Genomic DNA, 22,040 nt, shown 5'->3' on the forward strand with positions numbered 1-22,040 from the left:
CATGACCATTATTATGGAGTTTCATTATTTTTAAATTTAATTTCAGATGATGTAAAACGCGTGATTTCGTATGTACTTGACGATCACAATGTAAACGCAGTGTTATATGTTACTGTATGTAGTATTTCGATTGAATATCATTAGTGTGTGCAAATTTATACTTGTTTAGTTCACAATTCGGCTTGTTTACGTGCTTATTTTGAAATGCTATTTTTGTTCGTCGATCTTAGACTAAACACTTTCATTTATTTGCACTGTAAAATGTTATGTTCGCAAACTTGTTGAACTGTGTACGTTTCTGTTGCGAGTATCTGTTTAGAAATGCATTTAAGATGATAGGTGACATAATACATGTATAACAATGGAAAATGTACTCCAGTAAATAAAATAAAACGAAAATATACTCCAGTACATGATATAAAAACTGGAAAATGTAATCCAGTAAATAATATAAAACTGGAAAATGTAATCCGGTAAATAAATATAAAACTGGAAAATGGAATCCAGTAAATAACATAAAACTGGAAAATGTACTTCAGTAAATAATAAAAAACTGGAAAATGGAATCCGGTAAATAAATCAAAACTGGAAAATGGAATCCAGTAAATAATATAAAACTGGAAAATGGAATCCAGTAAAATCCAGTAAATAATATAAAACTGGAAAATGTAATCCAGTAAAAAATATCAAACTTGAAACTTTAATCCAGTAAATAATATAAAACTGGAAAATGGAATCCAGTAAATAATATAAAACTGGAAAATGTTATCCAGTTAATAATATAAAACTGGAAAATGTAATCCAGTAAATAAATTGTAATCCAGTAAATAATTTGTAACGGCAAAATGTAATCCGGTAAATAAATATAATACTGGAAAATGGAATCCAGTGAATAACATAAAACTGGAAAATGTACTTCAGTAAATAATAAAAAACTGGAAAATGGAATCCGGTAAATAAATCAAAACTGGAAAATGGAATCAAGTAAATAATATAAAACTGGAAAATGGAATCCAGTAAATAAAACAAAACTGGAAAATGTAATCCAGTAAATAATATCAAATTTGAAAATGTAATCCAGTAAATAATATAAAACTGGAAAATGCAGTCCAGTAAATTATATAAAACTGGAAAATGTAGTCCAGTAAATAATATAAAACTGGAAAATGTATTTCAGTTAATAATATAAAACTGGAACTGCAGCTGTATTCCAAAATAAAACCCAACTGTCTTGAGCTTAGAAAGATAAGTATATAGGGTTTGTGGGACACACTCCCCAATTCTTCATACAATGCTTACAACGCGTGAAATGACCTACAATATTCTGAGATACAAATGCATGCATAATGAATATCGAGACACTAAAATGACTTATTTAAAAAAGATTATGTTTGGCAGACCATTTGACATATTTATTAATTAACCTTTTCGCGATACACACGATAAAATATTATTTGTAACATGATAGGTGTTACATTAAACATGGTCAGTAGCTGTGTTTTGAAAGCTAATTCATCTACAAATTTGGCTGCATACCCACAATCCCCTATATATAAAGTGTGTAAGTTGTTCGTGAATAAATCCAAACTCCAATCCGACCTCTTGGTCAATACAGCAAAATTATTAAGCCTGCTTTCTACAATATATGATAATTATATAAGTATATATATGTATTATATCATGGTACTAATAGGTGTACTACGTAATCATTACCTAAATACGTTATAAACACAACAATAAAGCCCCATCCTTATCTCAGCCTTGAACATATGGTTGTGTTGATGTCGATCTCGTCAAATAATTTCCAAAATAACAAATACTTTTCATTTTATTGATGTGTATCGGTCAACAAACAAATAGTTATCTTTCATTTTCCTAATGTTTACCAAATATGCTCACGCCTAGTGGGGTTGATTGCTACAAGCAGAACATGTCGAACTGAGGATTGCAGAAATAATCTTCCATCTTTCAAAATTAAAATATAAGATACACTGCAAACATGACATAGAGCTTGTAGAAGGGCAGCAAAAGAGGTTGATCGAATGTCATTGATTATATGTACTAAGTAACCATGTTATTATCACCTTTGTACTATCAAGTTATTTGACATCTGTTATGTAAATATGATTAATAAAAGAACAAATCATCCGTGTTACGTTTCGCAGCATTGTGGTCAAATCATATGTATAGTTGTTAGAAATGATGACTTGCAAAATTAGCTCAATCAATACAAATATGGAAGTTATAAAAAAAACGAATATGTAGACAGATCATATTTCATATTTCTCCAACAGCGTTAAGTGCTAAACGAAGATAACTTTTTTTGGAGTTTTCCTTGTCAAGTAATAAAGCGAAATTTCAAAAATTGTCATATGAAACGATGATATATGTTTAGTTTTTAAAAGTGTGTTTGTTTACAGAAACAGGTTGCGAGGAATGTAAGCAGTGAGCGTGTTTTATTACCGATATGTCCCTCTTCGGGTGTGTCGATTATCTGTTGTCATCGTGTAGGGATGGTTCATTAATTAAGTAACTTGATTTATTTAAACATCCCTTTGTACGCCTTAATATGAACGGAGTTGTGGCTTATCTTCTTTCCCTGGACAAACTGTGTTTCTAAATGGTAACTTGATTAGCTTAATTTATTCAAATAGTTCAATAAATAAAGGTCAACTTTATTTCTGGTTACACGTCACTTCAGTTAAAAACCGATGTAAGTTTAATGTTGAAATATTAATAAAATATTTTATACTAATTACTGTGTTTACTGAACTATTATTAAAAAGAAGCTTTCATATGAAGATGCGCAAAATATCAGCTTCACATATCTAGTAATTTTGCGGATGAACACGGATATTAAACAACAGTCAACTAATAAGTTATTTTTCAGTACATTGATTTCTGGGAAGACATTGTAAAGGCGCTTGCACAACTTATGTTTTTGAAAGCTTATCGGGGGATAGGTAAGCACAGTTAATGTTTAAATCCTAGTTCAATCTTGTCGGCTTGACTATGCGCGGATTAGTCATAGCTAAAATACCTATCCATAGCAGGGCGTCGGTGTCATCGACGACTTCGGCGACCGCGTTATGCTGTGTACGATAAACGAGTAATATTTCCATAACACTGCTACTACTACATATTGTAAAGTTCCATAACTCTAACCTACCTTGCAGGATTTCAACTGTGTTTGAACTTACACAATTATTGTACACGTTTCATTTACGTTCCGAATTTTTAATGAACATTTTCACTTACCAAGTCATATAACTGTTTAATTCTTTTTAGCAGGAGTATTTTCCCCCTTTGATCTAATGAAAATTAGGTTGAACATTGCGTGAAAGTAGAAATTCAGATTGAAGGTTGCATGCAACATGAACTCTGTAACCACTACATATATTGAATTGAAACTTCACACATTGTATTGGAGGCCATCATACAATGTCACTGACAAAGAATTTGCCATGTAATTTAGCAGAATCGTGCCCCTGTTGTGATTAGAAAAGTTGGATACGTTTGTGTGACAAACTCAAAATATCTTAAGTCATTCAAATGTTATTTACATTGTTCAAACAAATCATATTTATGTGAAATGTATCTTTTTAAACTGCAAATATACAGAATATTCATAGTGTTTTTATAGTTATAACATTTGCTGTGAACATGCTATCTTTAAGCATACACATTGAATGAAGACTTTTTTAGTTGTAGCCATTGAATGATCTTAAATTGTCTTTTAGGCAGTGTTTGATTACTTATGTTCACAGGAATGTGTGTAGATAAATTCAATAATCAGTCTTTACAGATATTGTTGAGTTATGCTCCTTAATAAATAGAAATAAGCATGTGTAAACGTGCCCAAAGGTACCAAATATTATCTTCTTACCTTCACTAACATTTCTTGTCCCCGAGCTTGACATTAATCTGTATGCACCCTAACTGTCTAAAGAAACAGCTTTTACCAACAAAACGATATTCTCATACTATTAAAAGTGTCAACTCAAATAAAAGCAACCTTTATAAGGCTGTGATTTCCGAAATAAATATAAATTACAATGAAGTGTTATTTAATTAATTCAGTGATTATATTTCCACATGTTGAACAATTGTTAAACAATAAAGAACCTGTTGAATGAATAGTCAGTTCACTTAGAACATTCTGTGTATGGTTTCATTTTGTATATCAATCATTTTGTTATTTAAACGCTCAAATTGTTTTTCATATATACATTAATTACTTCACAAAATTGTAGTTGTATACACTATGATGTCGCCGGTGAATTACACAAACAAAAACAATATCTGTAACACTATAATAATACTAAATTTACATTACCTTCTGTACACAGACATGCATAAATACAGATCCAAAACACTATTAATTGTACATAAACCGCCATTTTAACTTTGTCAATACATTCTAGCTTACATGTTTCTTTAAAGCTGCGATTTGGTAATGACATACCCCAATATCAAAAGGGTGAATCAAGGAAGATTTTTTCACGGTGTAACTTGTAGCGAGCCAAATTAAAAGAATGCTTCAGTGGACAACTGTAACGACTTTTCATCGGTTTATACTTCGTAGCGTTTTGTGCAAACACATTTAATATTTGATTTACATCGCATAGAGTGGGTGAACGGTGGGTATAAATAAGATAATTATCTCTATATTCACTATAATACCTACAATATGGTACTAACAAATCCGACTCATAAACATTTAAAGCAGGGTTAATAACTTCTTAATTCCTTCCTGACGTTAAGAGTGTGCATATAATACCAAATATAATATGAATACCAAACTTGTCTTAAAGCGGTTGTTAAATCCGCCAAAGCATGTCATCGAACGTAATTGGATGCACATGCTATATCATAGTATTATTAACACTTTAAAAGTATGACGCTGTTTAACAGCTTCTGCATACGCACACAATTTATTTTTAAAATATTATCAATCTAAGATCTTAATATCCGTGTTAGGTTTCGCAGTATAACACTTGAATAATGGTGATATGTAATAGAGAGGATGACTTGCAAAATGATTTAAATCTCAAATAGGGAAGAAATCAAAACGCTTAAAACTCTTAAAACGCTTGAAGCGTGGGAAGAGATAGTAACTTGTGTTACAAAGGATACATGTTTATTGAGTATTTACTGATACATTAAACAAGTAACGTTATCGAGTTTTATTTCATAACGATTCACATTCTATGATTATTATTCGCTTTTAAAAGTTGGTAAATCATAATTGCTGATTTTTATTTTAAAGGTTATATATATATATTAGTCATCGTGATGGTCTGTAATTCTTCCAGTATATTGCTCTTTTCAACGCGTTTCAAGGGATATTTAAACATAAGATACTGTAGTTACTCTAATTTTTCGAAAAGTTAGATGCAAACAATATTCAACAAATGCAGGTGTCCGAAAATTTAGTGACAAAATATACATGATCAAAGAATTTGAAGATACTCAATAAAATGTGCATGGACGATCGAAATCGGGTATGCAATATGTACACCGCCATTCGTTTCAACGAATGAAAGCACGTGATTGTACAAAACCACGATGTTTAGTATAAATTATGTTTGTATATTTTCACGTTCAGCTGTTGGCTGAAACCATTGTTTTATTACCGGTACACATATTTATTTACCCAATAACGCACATCTAATGACCAATGGTCATGAAGCATTCGTTTCCCAGGTGTTATGACCTTACTCAGCTTATTTTGTTCATATCATTCCTCTTGGGTCTATCTCGCAATGCAATGGACGTAAAATGATTTGTATATAGTAGACGGGCAAATCAACTTGTTATCTGAAACAGATATATATCTACTTGGTATGTATATTATGATATAGCGGCAAACTATCAAGTTCGTTGAAATCAGAGCGCTGATGATTAAACATGCTTGGCCGGTAGTGAAAAGAGTTTATGAAGTCGTTTGCATTTAGCTATGTAGTTGATTTATTTTCTTTCTCTGCAACTAAAAGGTCCTTAACTAAAATATTTGGTACGCGAGATAAGATAGTAATCCCCAACGAGATGTGTTTTAATCATTCTTTTGGGTACACAATTGTCCACGTCATAGCGTTTACATATATACTTATTAAGCAAAATAACTTAAAACAATTTTTTCCCAGAAGTGTTAAGTTTGCAATTCAACATTTTACAATGTGATACTATATTTAGTATATCCCAAACATGTTACAGTGATCTCAATTAACAATGATGATCTTGGCAAATGTTTAAATTAACTTATAATACAGACTTACATAAATAGTATTGTTTTCTGAAACCACAAAGGCCATATCGTTCAAGGTGTATGTGGTATTTGAATGTGTTTTCTTAAGCTTTTTATTAAATCATGCCCGATTGGTCACGTGATTATTGATATATCTTTTAGCAAAATGACTTACATATTTATGAATCTTGAAGGTGTTAAAGTATGCATTAAATATATTGTCGTGTGTATTAAATCATGCCTTTAATAGTAAAACTTGCTGCAACCAGACTTACAAAATAAAATGAATGTGATTGATCTGGTGTTATATTTGTCCTCCCGTTTTTTATGTTTAAGTGACGATGTTGAGATGGCATTTTTGCTCATCGATTTGATACAAAACATTTGTAATTATATTTTTCCTTAAATTCTTATTTTCACACAATTGTTGAACCTTTTAATTTTCTGTTGAATATATGTGCTTAGCAATTTAGAAATAAGGGGACATAATGCAACATATACACGAAAACGGAGTACACTGTTTGTTAAATGTTCTTAATGGTTTAACAAATGGTCATGGTTTAACAAATGGTCACAATTTGTGCAAACAAATAATATCAACCGGGAGAAAAAAGTCCATGCTTACACTCATCAAAATGGTGTTTAAATATATACACATCGTGACCCTGCTTTATTTTCCGCTCTGCTGTGGTGTTTCAATTACTATCTGTTTCCTTACTTCGTGTCATAGTGATTTTCCGCTACTTGTGTGTTAACACGAATGTGATCGTAATCACTAGCCTTTTAATTAAGTTTATCATTAATTTTGTTGAGATTTAATCTTTCGAATGCCTCAATGCCTCATTTATATTATTGCTGTTATCATATCGCGAATGCTTAAATGTTATTCTTCTTTGTTCAAGCATACGTTGTCTTTACGCAGTCAATGGTCATTGGACTGCAATATATCCCTTCGAGTCATTGTCGTCGTCTTCGATGACGGCGTAATCGTCATATTATAAAGGGCATTTATCGAATGTCATTCCATCTCCGTATTGATACAACCAGACACTATATCATTCTGATGAGACTCTATATAAATCATTGCGTCTTTGTGTCGTTGTTATAAATTATATTGTTAAGTTCAACCATCATCAAATAAGACCATATATCATGCTTATAAGCAAAATGTATTTCGCAGTCATGATATTGAGTTAAAGTGCTATAATATAAAACAAATATGTACTCATATAAAACTAACACATCATCAAAAGGAGTTATCTGACATGTATATATTGCCTTATTAAAAACATATTCAGTGAAATTGGCATTAAATCCAGTTAAACTTTATGTACAGTAGTCATATTTGTATTGAAAGGGATACACATTTTATTATGGAAAACCAACATTCTAATGTATTTGGTTATTTTGTCATAAGTTTACAGCTTATTTGACATTTCAATAAATTATTCTACGAAGTCCGGACTTCGAGATCAGATAACGCGTAATCCAATGTATATAGGTTCCTGTTTTTTGAAGGTCATCATTCAACCGTGTTCAAAATGTGTTATGTAAACCTTTTGGTGTTCAGGTAATGGCTATTAGCATTGACATTTGGTGCGTACTCATCGTACGTCTTATAAGTGTAACATGAACTGCATTATCTGGCCATGCTGTGCTCATAATGCTAACGTTTTGGGATAAGATAATAGCTAATTTGGCTGTTATAGGCACCTGTATATCCCTGTCTGTAATCTATGACATCATACACATGTTCATGCATATTTTGGAAGCTCTTGTCAAATGTTCGTGTAACCTCACCACCTGCTAATAGTTTTCTAAACTACAAATATCTTAAAAATAAAAACATCAATGTAACATATTGCGTACCAGCAAATCATACAGCGAAATATTGGCAAATTTTGGCGATAGCTACGACTCAAATCGCTAAAATGATGCGGATTGCCACACAAACTCCTTCTCGTATAGCTAAAAACTATGTAAACAACTTAATATTATTTCTTAAAAATAAAACAACACATTGTCAAATAATAGTATCAAATATACCGTTGATGTTCAAAATCCCCAGCACAAGCATTGTATAGCAGTGTTAAGTGTGACTGGAATGAATGACACAAAAATATTAAGCATTTCATTCAATTGTGTCCATGTTTTTGCAAGGACCGCATTTTAATAAAATAGTAATAATTACTAAGGTACTGATTATGGTCTTGACATATACTAAATATATGACTACACCAACTAGCATACTTAGACAAACAGGACAACACTCTCCTGGCGGTGTGTATGACTCGATACAAAATGGAGTCACGCATTGCTCCGCGGAGCAATCAGAAAAGCATGGTACAATTGAAAACATCTAAAACTTTGGTGCAGCAGCAGAAGCATCATATATCAGGAAAGGACAAAGGTCAATGAGAATCATAATGATGATGATTAAATACATACAAAACGTGTGTGGAATATACTTTCTAATGTATTATAAAAAGCACAAAACAATATTTGACGACTGCAAGTATGCATGTATTCTTAATGTATACTTAAAATTGAGTCTTTGACGTCTGCACGTTGATTCAAATCACATTTGCACGTTATAAGAAATCGCCTATAGCTAATGTTAAATAAATGTCACAATATTAACATAACATATCCGCCAACCTTAAATGTATCGAGCTATATTAGTGAACCAATGCATACATATCATAATACCATTATGCAATATACGTTGATCAATGCAACGTACCTTACAATAGCGGTTACATATTACAAAATAAGAAAACAATGAATAACAAAAATAGCAGCAACACGAAAGCGCAGATATATGGCGGCGTCTCCCGGATGACAAGGCCCGGGCCTATCCAACCGGAAAAGGCCACCCAACGCTGATATCATAGTCTATGGCGGGGCTGGATTCAGAGCGGCTGGCGAGATCGTGGTGGACACAACCACAATCTCCCCCAAGCCCCAAGACCAAGCACAGGTTATGCTTCTAGAGTAAGTATTGTACTGTATGATATATGTGACGTGCATCAGGTTTATGCACGTGGCATATATCATTCAGAAAAATAATAACTAAACAACATGATGTAAATATATAATCCATTGATAAAAGAAAAATAAGTTCCACGCTTTACATAACCCTTATGAGTGATTATGAAGCGATTGTATGGCGAAAGTGCATAGTGATCATAGTGATAAGTATGCATGAAAATGAAATTATCCATGAAATGAGAAACCATTTGTCAATTATAATTTGTATGCAAGAGATGAACAGACCTCAAGTATGACAATATCTTAACTATATTGTTAAATGCATGAACAACATCAATTGTATTGTCCCCATTTTGCAGTGCATACATTCTTTTTGTACACAAAATGCAATTTATCCATTCTGTTGAAATATTGAACAAAGCGGCGGACATTTTCAGAATTGTACGTTTATAATATTGGTGATGAAAGTATAGTGTTGATTTTAATTTACAAATGGGCATTAAATTAAATGTTTTCACGATTGACGCGTTTCTCAAAAAAAAGAACATAGTATAATTATAACTATAATAAACCAATCTTGTTGTCATGCATTGTGTCCTTTTAATTGTTAGTGCTGTCGTTCATGGCACATGTCCTGCGCCGCCTGACGCTGGGTTATGCAGGGAAACTTGCAGATCCGATTATGATTGCCCGGGTATACATAAACGGCTGCGGACTGATTTTAAGCCAAATATGACTTTTGACAGAGGCAGTTACACAGCGTTTGGCTTTAAAATCATAAAGAATTGACATTTCTTCTATGTGATTGAACATATTTATACGTGAACCTACCTTTGTTTGGAATAAAATATATGTATATTATCTGTCTGACGTATAATACAATACGTAAGTATAATCACATACTTCTTGGCCCCTTTGTATGTGCACCAAATAGAGGTTGCTATAATGCTAAAAAAATAGTTTCCGTCTTGACCCTGTAAGTCCCTGGTTTGATTCCCTCTATCTAAAGACACCAATTACTATTTATGTCCAGAAAATAGATTCGAGTTTGTATATAGAATTTTTTATGTAATCTAGCCACAATAAATAAAAGTAGGTGGCATAATCCAATCTTAGATTGTATGTTAAATATCCTCGTGCTGGAAGGTTTAACTTGTCAATTATAAAAACAATTACTCAGCTAGCTTCATAACCGTTTGTTTGATACTTCGAAACTTATCAAGATGTGTGGCACCATTAAGTCAGTGCAAAGTAATTAACTATTCTAAATTGCTAGGAAGGTACATCACTATATATTCTTGGTAGAGAATACTTTTGAAAACATTAATTTCATTTGAAATAGAGATGAGTGCAGGTCAACGTTTATCAATCGTCCTAATTGAGCCAAAATAAAAAAGAAACAAATTGGAAGTATAAAGTCTGAAATGCTAATTACGTTGGATGGTGTGGCAGTTTCCTTTAAATGTGCTCAACAATTTTGATATGCTTTTTGATATGTTGCCTTCTTGATACTGAGGCCTTTTGAATAAGCTGTACAAAGCCTTGTATGTAGGAGAACGAGATTTCGGATAATTTTCTTAAGTAATGCATATAAAACAATGTATTACTGCAATATATTTGTTTTTCAAAATGTGGGCGTTATATAGGATTTGCGCGAGTTGGTTGAACTTTAAATGAACTATTTATTTTTATGTGAACTACTTCGAGTTTAAAGGTTTAAATATAACTTAAATGGATGCTGATTACCCAAGACCAATCGTCGACCATTTGTTAAATTTATGAACATCGTATGTCGTCGAAGGTCGCAAAAGAATGTCGATGTCATAGAAAAGTAAGCTGTCTGTTGACTTATAACTTTTTATCTGTAAACATTATTTAAAAGTATGCTTACCCATGAGTCGGCAATGTGCTGCATATGTTCACCACGCGTATTCTTCAAACATCATAGCAACATATATACGTCAAACATATGTAAGTCATGTTTGTTGGTCAAATGCCAATGTCACAGGTCAATGTCAAAGGTCAAGTACTTTAGTTGTGTTTCCGCTTCACATGCGTATATGAGGCGTTGTAGTGCTCACACTTATAAGAAGGCTGTATTTAAGACCAATGTAATATATAACATTCTGATTAAGGGTCGCGTGTAAATCGAAATATTTGACTGAAAGAGTGAGTTAACTTAAAACACATATAAAAACATGTGCAGCACTTTTCATAGTGTTTGTCGTGTCGTGTTATGGTATCGTAGATTTGACGAAAACGTTTCTTTTTGGAATTGTACCGCATAATTATCGGTGAATATTACTGATTGAATCATAAAAAAATATATATAATACTCATACTATGAACTCCACCACTTGAGTTTTTGTTTTGTTTGTGATTTCTGAACAAAAATGACGTTATGTTTTTTTATGTGTATTATCCTTTAACATATCTTTATGTGTGAACTATATTATACACATGGTATGAAGAGAGGCGTTTGCCGATTAGCTTTAATGATTAAGAAGAACGTTGAGTACATATGAGAATAACAGCGTGAATAGATCTAATAATATGTGATAATTAATAATACATCAAGCATATACAAGCATGTATTCAACAAATATGTATTCCTTATTTTGATAATTTAAACTTTATCTTGTAATGAACTAACGCTGAATAAATGCAAATACTATTTACCCATCCGGGTAATTTCGTTTCCATAGCCGTGTTCATTTTCTAACTGCACCAGACGTAACGTCATAGTTATTTTCCATCGCATTGACGTTGCTTTGCCCTTTGCCTACATGATCATACTCGTCACCAGCAGAGTTAAGATGGTTGTAAATGTTGTCTGAAATTTCCTTTCGCGAGTCCTTGAATCCCTTGTTAGTGTAATCGTAGTCGTTGTTGTCCTCTCGCGATTCATCAATGCCCGCGTATGTTTCATTCGAATCTATCTCTTGATACATATCCCCATCAAAGTAATCCAAAGCAGGCGCATTTGCTTGGTAGTATGCGGTTGGTTTTGATTCAACTCTCGCTAACGATATATGTTGGTCATCATCTCTGTTCTCAAATGTTGACATTTTTGTGTTTTCGAAACACAATTTCTTTCTATAAAATATATACACCTGTTTTATTTGGGCAGATATTGCAAACTAAATGTAAATAATGAGCTGTGAACATTCTACATTTTCATGTCTATAATAAAAAGTTTAGTATAACATTTAAAACCTTGTCCGTAAACGTACAATTATATAACGATTGACCATCGAATAAGTTGGATGTCGTGCCGTAAAGATATGTTGTGTTAAAATGATCAAACACAATTAAACATAGTATCCATCATATCTGAAGGAAGCGAGAAGACACTTACTTGTTTCTTAGGAAAAGGACAATCACAACAGCAGAAAACGCTATTGCGACTGTAACTGAGACCCCTGCTGCTACAGCCGTAGTCGTAGATTCTTAAATAAATAAATAATGAGGGCTTATTTTCGGCTTAGTGTGTGTTATTGCGGTAATAACCAATGTCTTGGAATTTCAATGGGTAGCAATTAAACAACGAGGGCGATAGCCGGACAATTTTGATAGTAAAGATCGGAACGACAACACGTTAGTTATGATAAGTATAACCAACATTATGCCGTAAATTAATTCGATTCTACCACGGATATTTATGATTCAACTGTATAATATCAGAATTATGTTTATCAATAATATACCCCTTTCCTGCTGAAAACATATGCGTGTTCGTGACTTAAACATCAAATTAATGTATACACATTTAATTGATTTGTAAATAGTTTGATCGCAATCTAAGCACGTGGTCATGACTGAAATACTTCTTAAAATATGGCTTCGCCCATGATTGTTTGGCGGGTAACCCATTCTTATTTTAACTCTTAGTCTATATAACAGAGATGGCGAGATGAAAGTGTGTTTTATATGATGTGTATATTTATTAAGTTTTACATTACTTGTGGATTGCGAATTCGTTGCGGAGAGCGCTCGTGTCGTATTTGTTGTTCCAGTTGTTTGAACCACTTTTGTTGTACTGGACGATGATGTTGCAGGCGTCCTTGGCTGGTCTTGATGTATCCGAAAGAAAACTCAGAATATAAAATTACCTTTCAGGTGTATTATTCAAATGTTTGATCTTCTGGGGTAACGATATATCAACGAGCTATACAAACATTAAATATGTTAACACATTTCAAAACGATGGTCAAAGTTTTTACCAGACGTTAATAAATATCTTTCAAACAAAGGGAACACTTTTCAGTTTCAATGTTAAATACTTTTAAGTTCATTTTTTAATACAGAGGAACAAATTAAATGTGTGTTGTGTTTTTTGTGTATTTAAAAGTCTTACTAATGCACAATTGTTATAAGAATCTTCTTGGTAACATCAACACATGAGCATTATGCTTTTAAACACATTATATGATATCGCTTTTATCATCCGTTTACAATTGTATTGTCAGTTAACTGTTCGTGTTTGAAATCGTATTTGTATAAATTAGTTATTTACTTACTAGTCGACATTCGCACTAAACATAAGAAATTCTTCGACTCCATTGCGTTGGCAGAAAACTTAATCTCTTGCGAGTTTGGACTAACGTAGGCAAACCTCATCGGACCACCACTGATACTTTCTATAAACAGGAGGTACTACATATACAAGATACATGCGTGTTCATGTATATATAACGTTAGTTTGACGTTTGTTTAGTGCTTGTTTACTTTACACAAAAATTGATTATTTGTATGCATTTTGGTCGTCCCATGATTCACTAGTCAATCATTTGTAAACAACGTAATTCATTTGATGTAAACATATTTTATGCGACACGAATATGCATATCAGTAGTAAATTCTTTAGACATTATGACTTTTAATTAGCCAAATAATTGCGAGATGGAACAAAAGATCAATGACTAAACTACAACACGTAGCACGTTCTACTTATAACCAAAGAGCGTCACATTGATACACAATACGTCACTTTATATTAAACACAGGCGATTATATTGCAATGAAAATTCTACCAAATGTGCTTCTAACACACAAACCATTTCCTTGCTGTAGAGTCCACCTCCGAAATTTATTCGTGAACGCCTTCTGGTCGAAACTTTTGCCGTTGTAACCTACCGCCGTAGACGGTATTGCAAAGACGTCAGCGCAGTAGTCATTAGCTTCATTCCAAGAAGCAAACGTTGCATAAGTTAGAAAGGGACTACTGCTTTCGTCTGCAATAAATATTCTTCAAGTGTGTGTTTCGTGTATTGTAGATGAATTCAAATAGCATGAACTCATAGCTTTGTATTGAATAAACCCCGATATTTGAAACTATACAATATAACGCAATATATGAAATGCATATTGGTAACCATATAGCGAGATTATTTTCGAATATCCTAATATTTATTATTGCTATTCAATTAAAACTCAAGTAAATTTCAGAATTATTTAAATCAAATGTGTATTTATATTAGGCATTATACTTCCAACTGATTGCATGCAATTTGGCTAAGATTGTTAACCTCATCGATGCGTTTTCACATAACCCTTATTAGAATATTGGTTCCGTTGTATTTAATGATATGTCTATCTTGTAAAATGTAACACATGTTCATCTATAATCAAATAAAATATCAATACCGCTTCGACACCACATTTTTCGTCTTTTTGTGCTATCACCACACTTTGTCCAGGCGGAGTGATTGGAATTTGAAGGAGATGCCTTGCACAGATAAGAAGTGTTGTTTTGGTCTTGGTCTCCTGAAGTTTTGCCTGAAAGGAATGACATCATGCGGCTAAAAACATTATAAATTAGAATAAATTAATTAACACACTCGATCAAGCGATAAAGGTAATGCCTATATACGCGATGGTTGTTTCCCTAATTCGCGTGAAAGAGATGTGAAGTAAATGGCCTCGTTTTAAACGGTTTACTAGTGTTGTTTATGCTTAACAGTGTACATAGGTCAAGGCAGTCATATGTTCAATATGTACCTTTACTAAATTTGTAAATGGCTTTCCTGCCGTTTTCTCCACAAACCAAACCACCGGCTGTCGTGCAAGATGTTCTCGATAGGAAAGCTGGTATTGTATCAATGCAGTTGCATTGCAACTACAACGTAAATTGTAAAATCGGTTACATGTACTGCTATATTTATTGAATGGAAACTTCTTCCATGTAAAGAATCAGTTGAAGCTCTAATTTAATTGTTTAGGGTTTCTCTCCTGATGTTGTATTCATGAACGATTTTTTGTCTCGACATTTAAAACTAATTTTCGTATGGATTTCTGTACTCTGTCGGTTATATATTTATTGGCGTGTGTGAGTTTATGCTTCCAACGTATAGCAAATTCGGTTCTCTTTTTAATCCGACCAAATAATTTTTACGCTTGGAATAGGATGTCCACGTGCGAAACGAGTTTTCTGCAGAGGAACCCTTTAGAACTGTTTACCCGATATTGATGACCCGTTATAATCATCGTAGAAGTATATTATGGACATCCAACGTATTTGAATAAATTAAAGTTTCTTATAAAGATATATTTATTAGCTTGATGTTGAGACGACAATTATCTGCAATGTGGAAACGGTTATCCGTTTAATATCATGCATCGAGCGAACATAAAACATTGCACATGTATGCAAAAAATAAAAATGTTCGAGCTATACCATTCACCAAGAGTCTATGCATTGCTATGGTTAAAGTATGCGTAGAATATCTACAAAACACATTATTTGCTACAAGTATGTACGCAACATTTATTCGTGCTATTGGAAATAATGATTATTTTTTGTTCACTTAAGCGTTTTACATTAACGCTTGCGTGAAACAATTTAATAATTATATATCTCCTCCCATATAAAAAACACTTTACATGTATGTTCAGGCTTGTTATATGCAGTCACTTAACAAGTCTTATGCTGTGACCGTGGCTCTGTCTAATCAAATATCTAACAACACATTTAAGCTAGTGTAACTTGGTTGTTTTTTGTTACCAATATGTATTAGGAATAAAGAATATGCCAAAGATATAGAGGAAATGAAATGAATATAATTACAGAAAAATTCCAATCATAAGGAACAGTGCTTAAGTAGTAATTTATTTACCTGTATAACTGCGTAAAATTTGCATCGTAACTCAAATGTGTTCGAGCATTTGGACAGAATGCGTGTTCATATCCAACAAATAATTTCATTCGTTGCTCCATTATTTTTTACACTATTTTTAATATTACTTCGCATGGCATTATCATGCGATCTTACACTGAAGTCAGCACATATTTTACATATACATACTATACTATTATGTGTTATCAATGAATAGTTGTGTCAATACGCAGTTTTTAATGTGAGAAGTTTTTTAATGTAAGAAAACTTATTTGTGACTGTCCTTTTGAAATGAGTTAGTACAATGTTATAAATAACAAGCAATAACTTACAATATTGGGCAACTGCCTTACCGATTTAAGAAAAGATTATTCTGAACTCTCAGTTACAACGACGACGGATGCCGTACAGTAAATTTCAATATCAGTTAACCAGTGAAGACGTAGCCTTGACGTTAGTTTACATTATGTATAATACATAATCATAACAAAACAATTCTACTTATAATTCATGAAGCCAGATATAAGTAAATACTATAGTTACCTCATGAGCAGAACAATCAAGTCCAAAGTAATTTCCATTGCACGCATAATGGCAATCTACTAGATTGTTAACCGTATAACCAATACCAGATGTCGGTATAATTGCGCATCCTGTGAACAAAAGATTAAATTTCGTATGCTCCACTACGAGGATCATAATGCTTATTGACAGTAATTTATAAACACTTATAAAACAAGCACTTTACTATTACACTTTTCTTATAAGTGTATACTATCTGTTTCTTTTGAAATAATTCAGCTATTAATACACTACCATGATATTCAAATTCTGTGAAGGCAAGGAAATACCCAATCCAAACGTCATGTCGAAGCGTCGCATTGAGTATGATACTATTCCTCAGAATAGTTTTCCCAGAATCATATTCGTGATCATATTCTGGTTGCGCAAATTGACAGTCCTGAGGAACATTATTCCCAGTATTGGAGGTAGTTGAAATGTAGTACTCTGTGCCTAGAAGTGATAATTCAAATCGCTTAGTTTAAGTGTAATTCATACCATATGAATTGTCAAAAGTTGACAGGTTGTACATTATAGTCACTCTGTAAGTCGGTTTGCCAGTTTGTACGCATACAGTGTTATAAGATCGTGGAGAACATTACTTTAACCATTTAATAAGGGATTGAATTTAAAATAAGTGCATTCCTCATGGCAGTTATGTGTTATTTTGCAACACACACTTCCATGACCAATGAGTTGTGCGTTCCTGAGTGATGTATAAAATAGCATCAGATTTTGTAGCAAATGGCTTCTACATTTCTCAAGCCATTAGATTTAAACTTGACATATGCTGTCAGCCTGATGAAGTGAAATGTTAAAAACTCGTCTTAGGACAGTGATTCACGCATACCTTATATGAGGGTCGTTTGCCTTATTTATATATTTGTTTCAAAAGCATGAATTATTCTTTCTTTTGAGAACAAACAATGTCCTCATACCTCAAGTTGTTAACATGAAATTTGTAAAATGTCATCACTATGAACACATGTGAAATACAATTTGTCCATGTCAATGAATCCTTACGGTCTTGTGTCATGAGCATCAACACGAAGAGGTAAGGGATATTTTAGGTCAAGCTATTGTAAATGATTTAGTTTCGAGTAGTTAAGTTTCCGTAAAAAGTCACATACAACAACTGTAATACGCCCATTTATTCAACCAGACGTTCGATACCATTAAATGATCAATGAAAACGAAACATATAATTGTTAAGCCATTTTAAGGCAATTGTTTGTTTTGTCACACATGACGTTAGATCTAAATTATACAACTATATAAAGTTGTAATAAAAAAACGTCCGTGATTATCTATTAAGATATTTATTATACAATAACATAATAATTCCTCAATAACTAGTTGCATCCAATATTATATTCTTGATATTTTTATTTATTATTTTTATATGTGATCTAGTGAGATATCTGTTAATATTTAAAGGTTATAAAATAAGTGTATTACGTCTGTAACATTGTCGAATTAAAAGCACATACATGCATGCACACATACGCACTCAATTATATTAACACATATGACAGCATACTATAAATGAAGAAAGATTTTAAAAGAAAAATCAGGTTATGTACTAAATTGTTTCACATTTTATATCAATAATGCTCATCTGGGTGTATTTTGAGCTTTTTGTTGTACACACTATTCAGTTGTCGTGTGTAAAACACACAACCAAATATGTGTAACATAACTAAATTATTAACTTTGAATTAACTTCTGCTAACATGCATATATCAACGCATAACCCGAAAACTAATGATCGATGATACATCGACATTTCAAATTTGTAAAAATACAGGCTAGTTAACATTCCTTTACAAGCAATAACGTTTAAGACATAACCGCATATTAAACATGTTAAGTTATAACACTGAGGTTGTGTTAGTGTAAGCAAGTTAAATAAACGCTTCAGTGGGCACATGTTTTTATCAGAGTACAAACATGAATTGAATGTTCAGCTTTAATTTCAAACTAACATTACATATATTCGTTTACCAACAGAAAAATGAACTATTATGTTTACAAGTGCGCTCGTTTTATGTCGACGTTGTTTACCGATTTAGTTGTGTGCGTATCATCTATTATGTATATATTATAAAGTTTCTATCATAAGATCAGTGTTAAGTTTCGCAACATAACGGCTGAATATTGTCAACAGTTGTAAGAAAATATGACTTGAAAAATGATTTAAATCCATCAAAACGAGGAAGTTATCAAAACTCCAAAAGCGTTGAAAAGATCTCCATTTCCGACATAATAGCGCTTTGTGCATAGATAGTATGATGACTGTTTGTGGGTATAATTTGTAAATTAATACAGATAAATGCCAAGGGTAGTATCATAAATCGATTGCCTATGTTAAGTTGACTGAACTAGTTTTTGTGTTGTTTTTTTCCAGGTACAGGAGAAAGCAATGTTTACGGATAAAAAATGACTCTCCTCAGCTTTATCGGTTGTTTGTACTCATATGTTAAGGATGATAAATTAAATACTGTTTCATTATTTAAATGTTTCTTTGTACGCCCTAACATGGACTGAATTGTGGTCATTTTTAAACTAATTTTCCTGGGCAAACATTGTTTCTATATGGTAACGAAATAAGCATAATGTATAACCATATTTCAATAAATACAGGTCAACCTTAATTGTGGTTACACATTGCTCACACAGGTTCAAAACAGCTATAATTTAAATGCTATACGTTTAATAACATCTAAGACATACAATACTGTAATTACAAAGCTTGCATTAAGTAGAAGTTCTTTAATCTGTATGCCCTTTACCGTTCTAAGAAACAGCCTTTTACATGTTATACGATACCCATATATGTAATATTTAAAAGTGTCAAAATAAAATAAAAATCAGCCCGTATAAGCTGTGCATTACCTAAACAGAACGGTCTAATATAGTATTGTGTAATTGAATTTTCTACATTATGATATATCTACTAGTGGCCAAATCGTTTTTCTAGTGAATAACATAAATAACAAACAATTTGCATTTTTATAAACATCATAAATGCATATTACCTTCTGTACACAGGTAGGTACTCGTATAAATACAGATCCAAAACATCAACAATCGAAAATAAATCGTCATCTTAAATAAGCCGATATATGCTTACTGACAGTATGTTTTAAATCTGCAATTTGGTGATTGCGTACCCGCATATTTTAAAAGTACATCCGTAAACAAGGAAGTTTTGTTGATGGTGTCATATGAGGTGGGCGAAGTAAACTAAACGCTTCAGTGGGCAACGTTAAGACTTTACATAGGTCTAACTGCTGTGTGTTTTTGTGCAAACATGACTTCTGCTTTAATTAAATGATTGACATGTTGAAAAGTGCGTGGACAGATTATATAAATATCATAAGTTTCACTGATTATAATAATACAATAATACAAGCTGCACACAATACCCCAGATAAGGTAGAATTAATCCAATTAATATACACAAACATCAGGGTTAAGAATTTTAGAATTTGCTTCTCATCGTTTAAAATGTGCATATCGCAATGAAGACCAAACATGACATAAAGCGGGTATCGAAGCCTCTGAAGCATGTGATCGAACGTCACTGGGTACACGTGCTATATATTTGTATGCTACACCTTTAAGTAATGACGTTCTTTATCGGCTTTTTCGTCCGCAAACAATCTATTTTGAGAATGTGATCAATATTATATCTTTATATCCGTGTTATTTTTCTCAATAGTACTGTCAAGTAATGGTGATATGTATACGAAAGGAGAACTGTCAAAATGATTTAAACAAAAATACGGAATTAATCAAATCGTTAAAGCCTATTCAGTGTTGAAGGAACTGTTTGTAACATTTTAGAAATGCAAAGTGAGTGTACGCATATGCAGTAATCCAGCAATTGGTAAGAGTTTTATTTCGGAAATATTAACATCAAAACGAAGAAATAGTTATAAAATGTGTATTCGTTTGCAAACGTCGCTAAAAAACCATTGAATAAATAGTTCAGCCCTGTTGGTATGTTGGTCGTCAGGGTTATTGATTCTTGTTAACGTAATCGTTAGCTACTAAAATACTTATTTGTGATCGAGTTGTGAACCGTTTTTGACTTAATTTATCTTAAAGCATGGTTTTAATATTTTAACTTCATAAAGGCGTGAACATGGTTTTTAAATCATAATTCCACAAATATTTGACGTATTTACGTGCATGCTTTGAAACTAATTAATCCTTAATTGAAATATTTTCCAACGTGAGGCGTTTTCTCAAACACGGTATAATGTAATAAGCAAAAGGTCCCATTGTGTTACAAAACACTTAATGTGAGGTAGTGGGGGTTAATTAAAAATTATCACACGACACGATGCTTTATGAGGAGATCTATAAGCACATGATTCTTAGACCAATTACTCATGCATGACCTTATTTAAATTATTTAACTAACATAGCTGCAATATCATACAATACACGTCAGTGTTATATTTAGTTACACACCATACCGATTAAAAACATTAAACACTGTAACCTTTATGGTTTGAAGACTCAATGTGAGGGGGGGGTGTTAATAAAAAATTATCACACGACATCGTCACAAAATGCTTTATGAAGAGATATATAAACACACGATTCTAAGACCAATTACTCATGCATGACCTTATATAAATTATTTAATTAACGTAGCTGGAATATTATACAATACATTTCAGTGTTATATTTTGTAACACACCATACATATAAAAAACGATTAAACACTGTAACCTTTATGGTTTGAAGCCAATGTAAAAACAATGTCACACCTACTGTGTTGTGTACACAACCTTTATTGAAATCTGTGTCTCTGAGGCAACAAGGCCTTAGCCATTATAATCACGTCTATCGGGGCCACACTTGCCAAACAATGTATGTTAAATTATTTTGATATAGATTTACATATAGTTATATAGTACATTTGCTTCTATAAAACTACGTTTCGCTGAGTTTTAATATTTGGTTTGAAGAACATGATAAAGAGGTCATCCCCTCAGTTCTTCAAATAGAATTATTCCATCATTGAATTAAATACATAAAACGCATTCACGCTGCTCTTCTATAATTACCGATAAAAAAGTTGCAGCAGCGTAATATTTCGATATTTGTCA

The 22,040-nt window shown here is 32.4% G+C and overlaps 1 protein-coding gene across 1 annotated transcript; it reads right to left on the reverse strand.

Annotated features, from left to right (window-relative positions):
- Nucleotides 1-11,614: 11,614 nt before the first annotated feature.
- Nucleotides 11,615-20,057, reverse strand: LOC127861001 (uncharacterized). Its single transcript, XM_052399331.1, has 10 exons — nucleotides 19,953-20,057; nucleotides 17,170-17,367; nucleotides 16,897-17,006; nucleotides 15,239-15,356; nucleotides 14,885-15,016; nucleotides 14,296-14,472; nucleotides 13,759-13,878; nucleotides 13,201-13,311; nucleotides 12,597-12,687; nucleotides 11,615-12,334 (listed from the first exon to the last, which is right to left on the reverse strand). The coding sequence occupies exons 1-10, from the start codon at nucleotides 20,020-20,022 to the stop codon at nucleotides 11,950-11,952; spliced, it is 1,512 nt and encodes a 503-aa protein (XP_052255291.1). The 5' UTR covers nucleotides 20,023-20,057; the 3' UTR covers nucleotides 11,615-11,949.
- Between the last annotated feature and the right edge of the window lie 1,983 nt (nucleotides 20,058-22,040).

Source organism: Dreissena polymorpha, chromosome 15, assembly GCF_020536995.1.
Source record: "Dreissena polymorpha isolate Duluth1 chromosome 15, UMN_Dpol_1.0, whole genome shotgun sequence".
NCBI classification, from domain to species: Eukaryota; Metazoa; Mollusca; class Bivalvia; order Myida; family Dreissenidae; genus Dreissena; species Dreissena polymorpha.

Coding starts and splice junctions, on each gene's coding strand:
- LOC127861001 (XM_052399331.1), bottom strand. CDS start 20,022: ATGACGATTTATTTTCGATTGTTGATGTTTTGGATCTGTATTTATACG. Junction 12,688..13,200: donor AACGAATTCGCAATCCACAA/GTAATGTAAAAC, acceptor TATTTATTTAAG/AATCTACGACTACGGCTGTA. Junction 12,335..12,596: donor GTCCTTTTCCTAAGAAACAA/GTAAGTGTCTTC, acceptor TATATTTTATAG/AAAGAAATTGTGTTTCGAAA.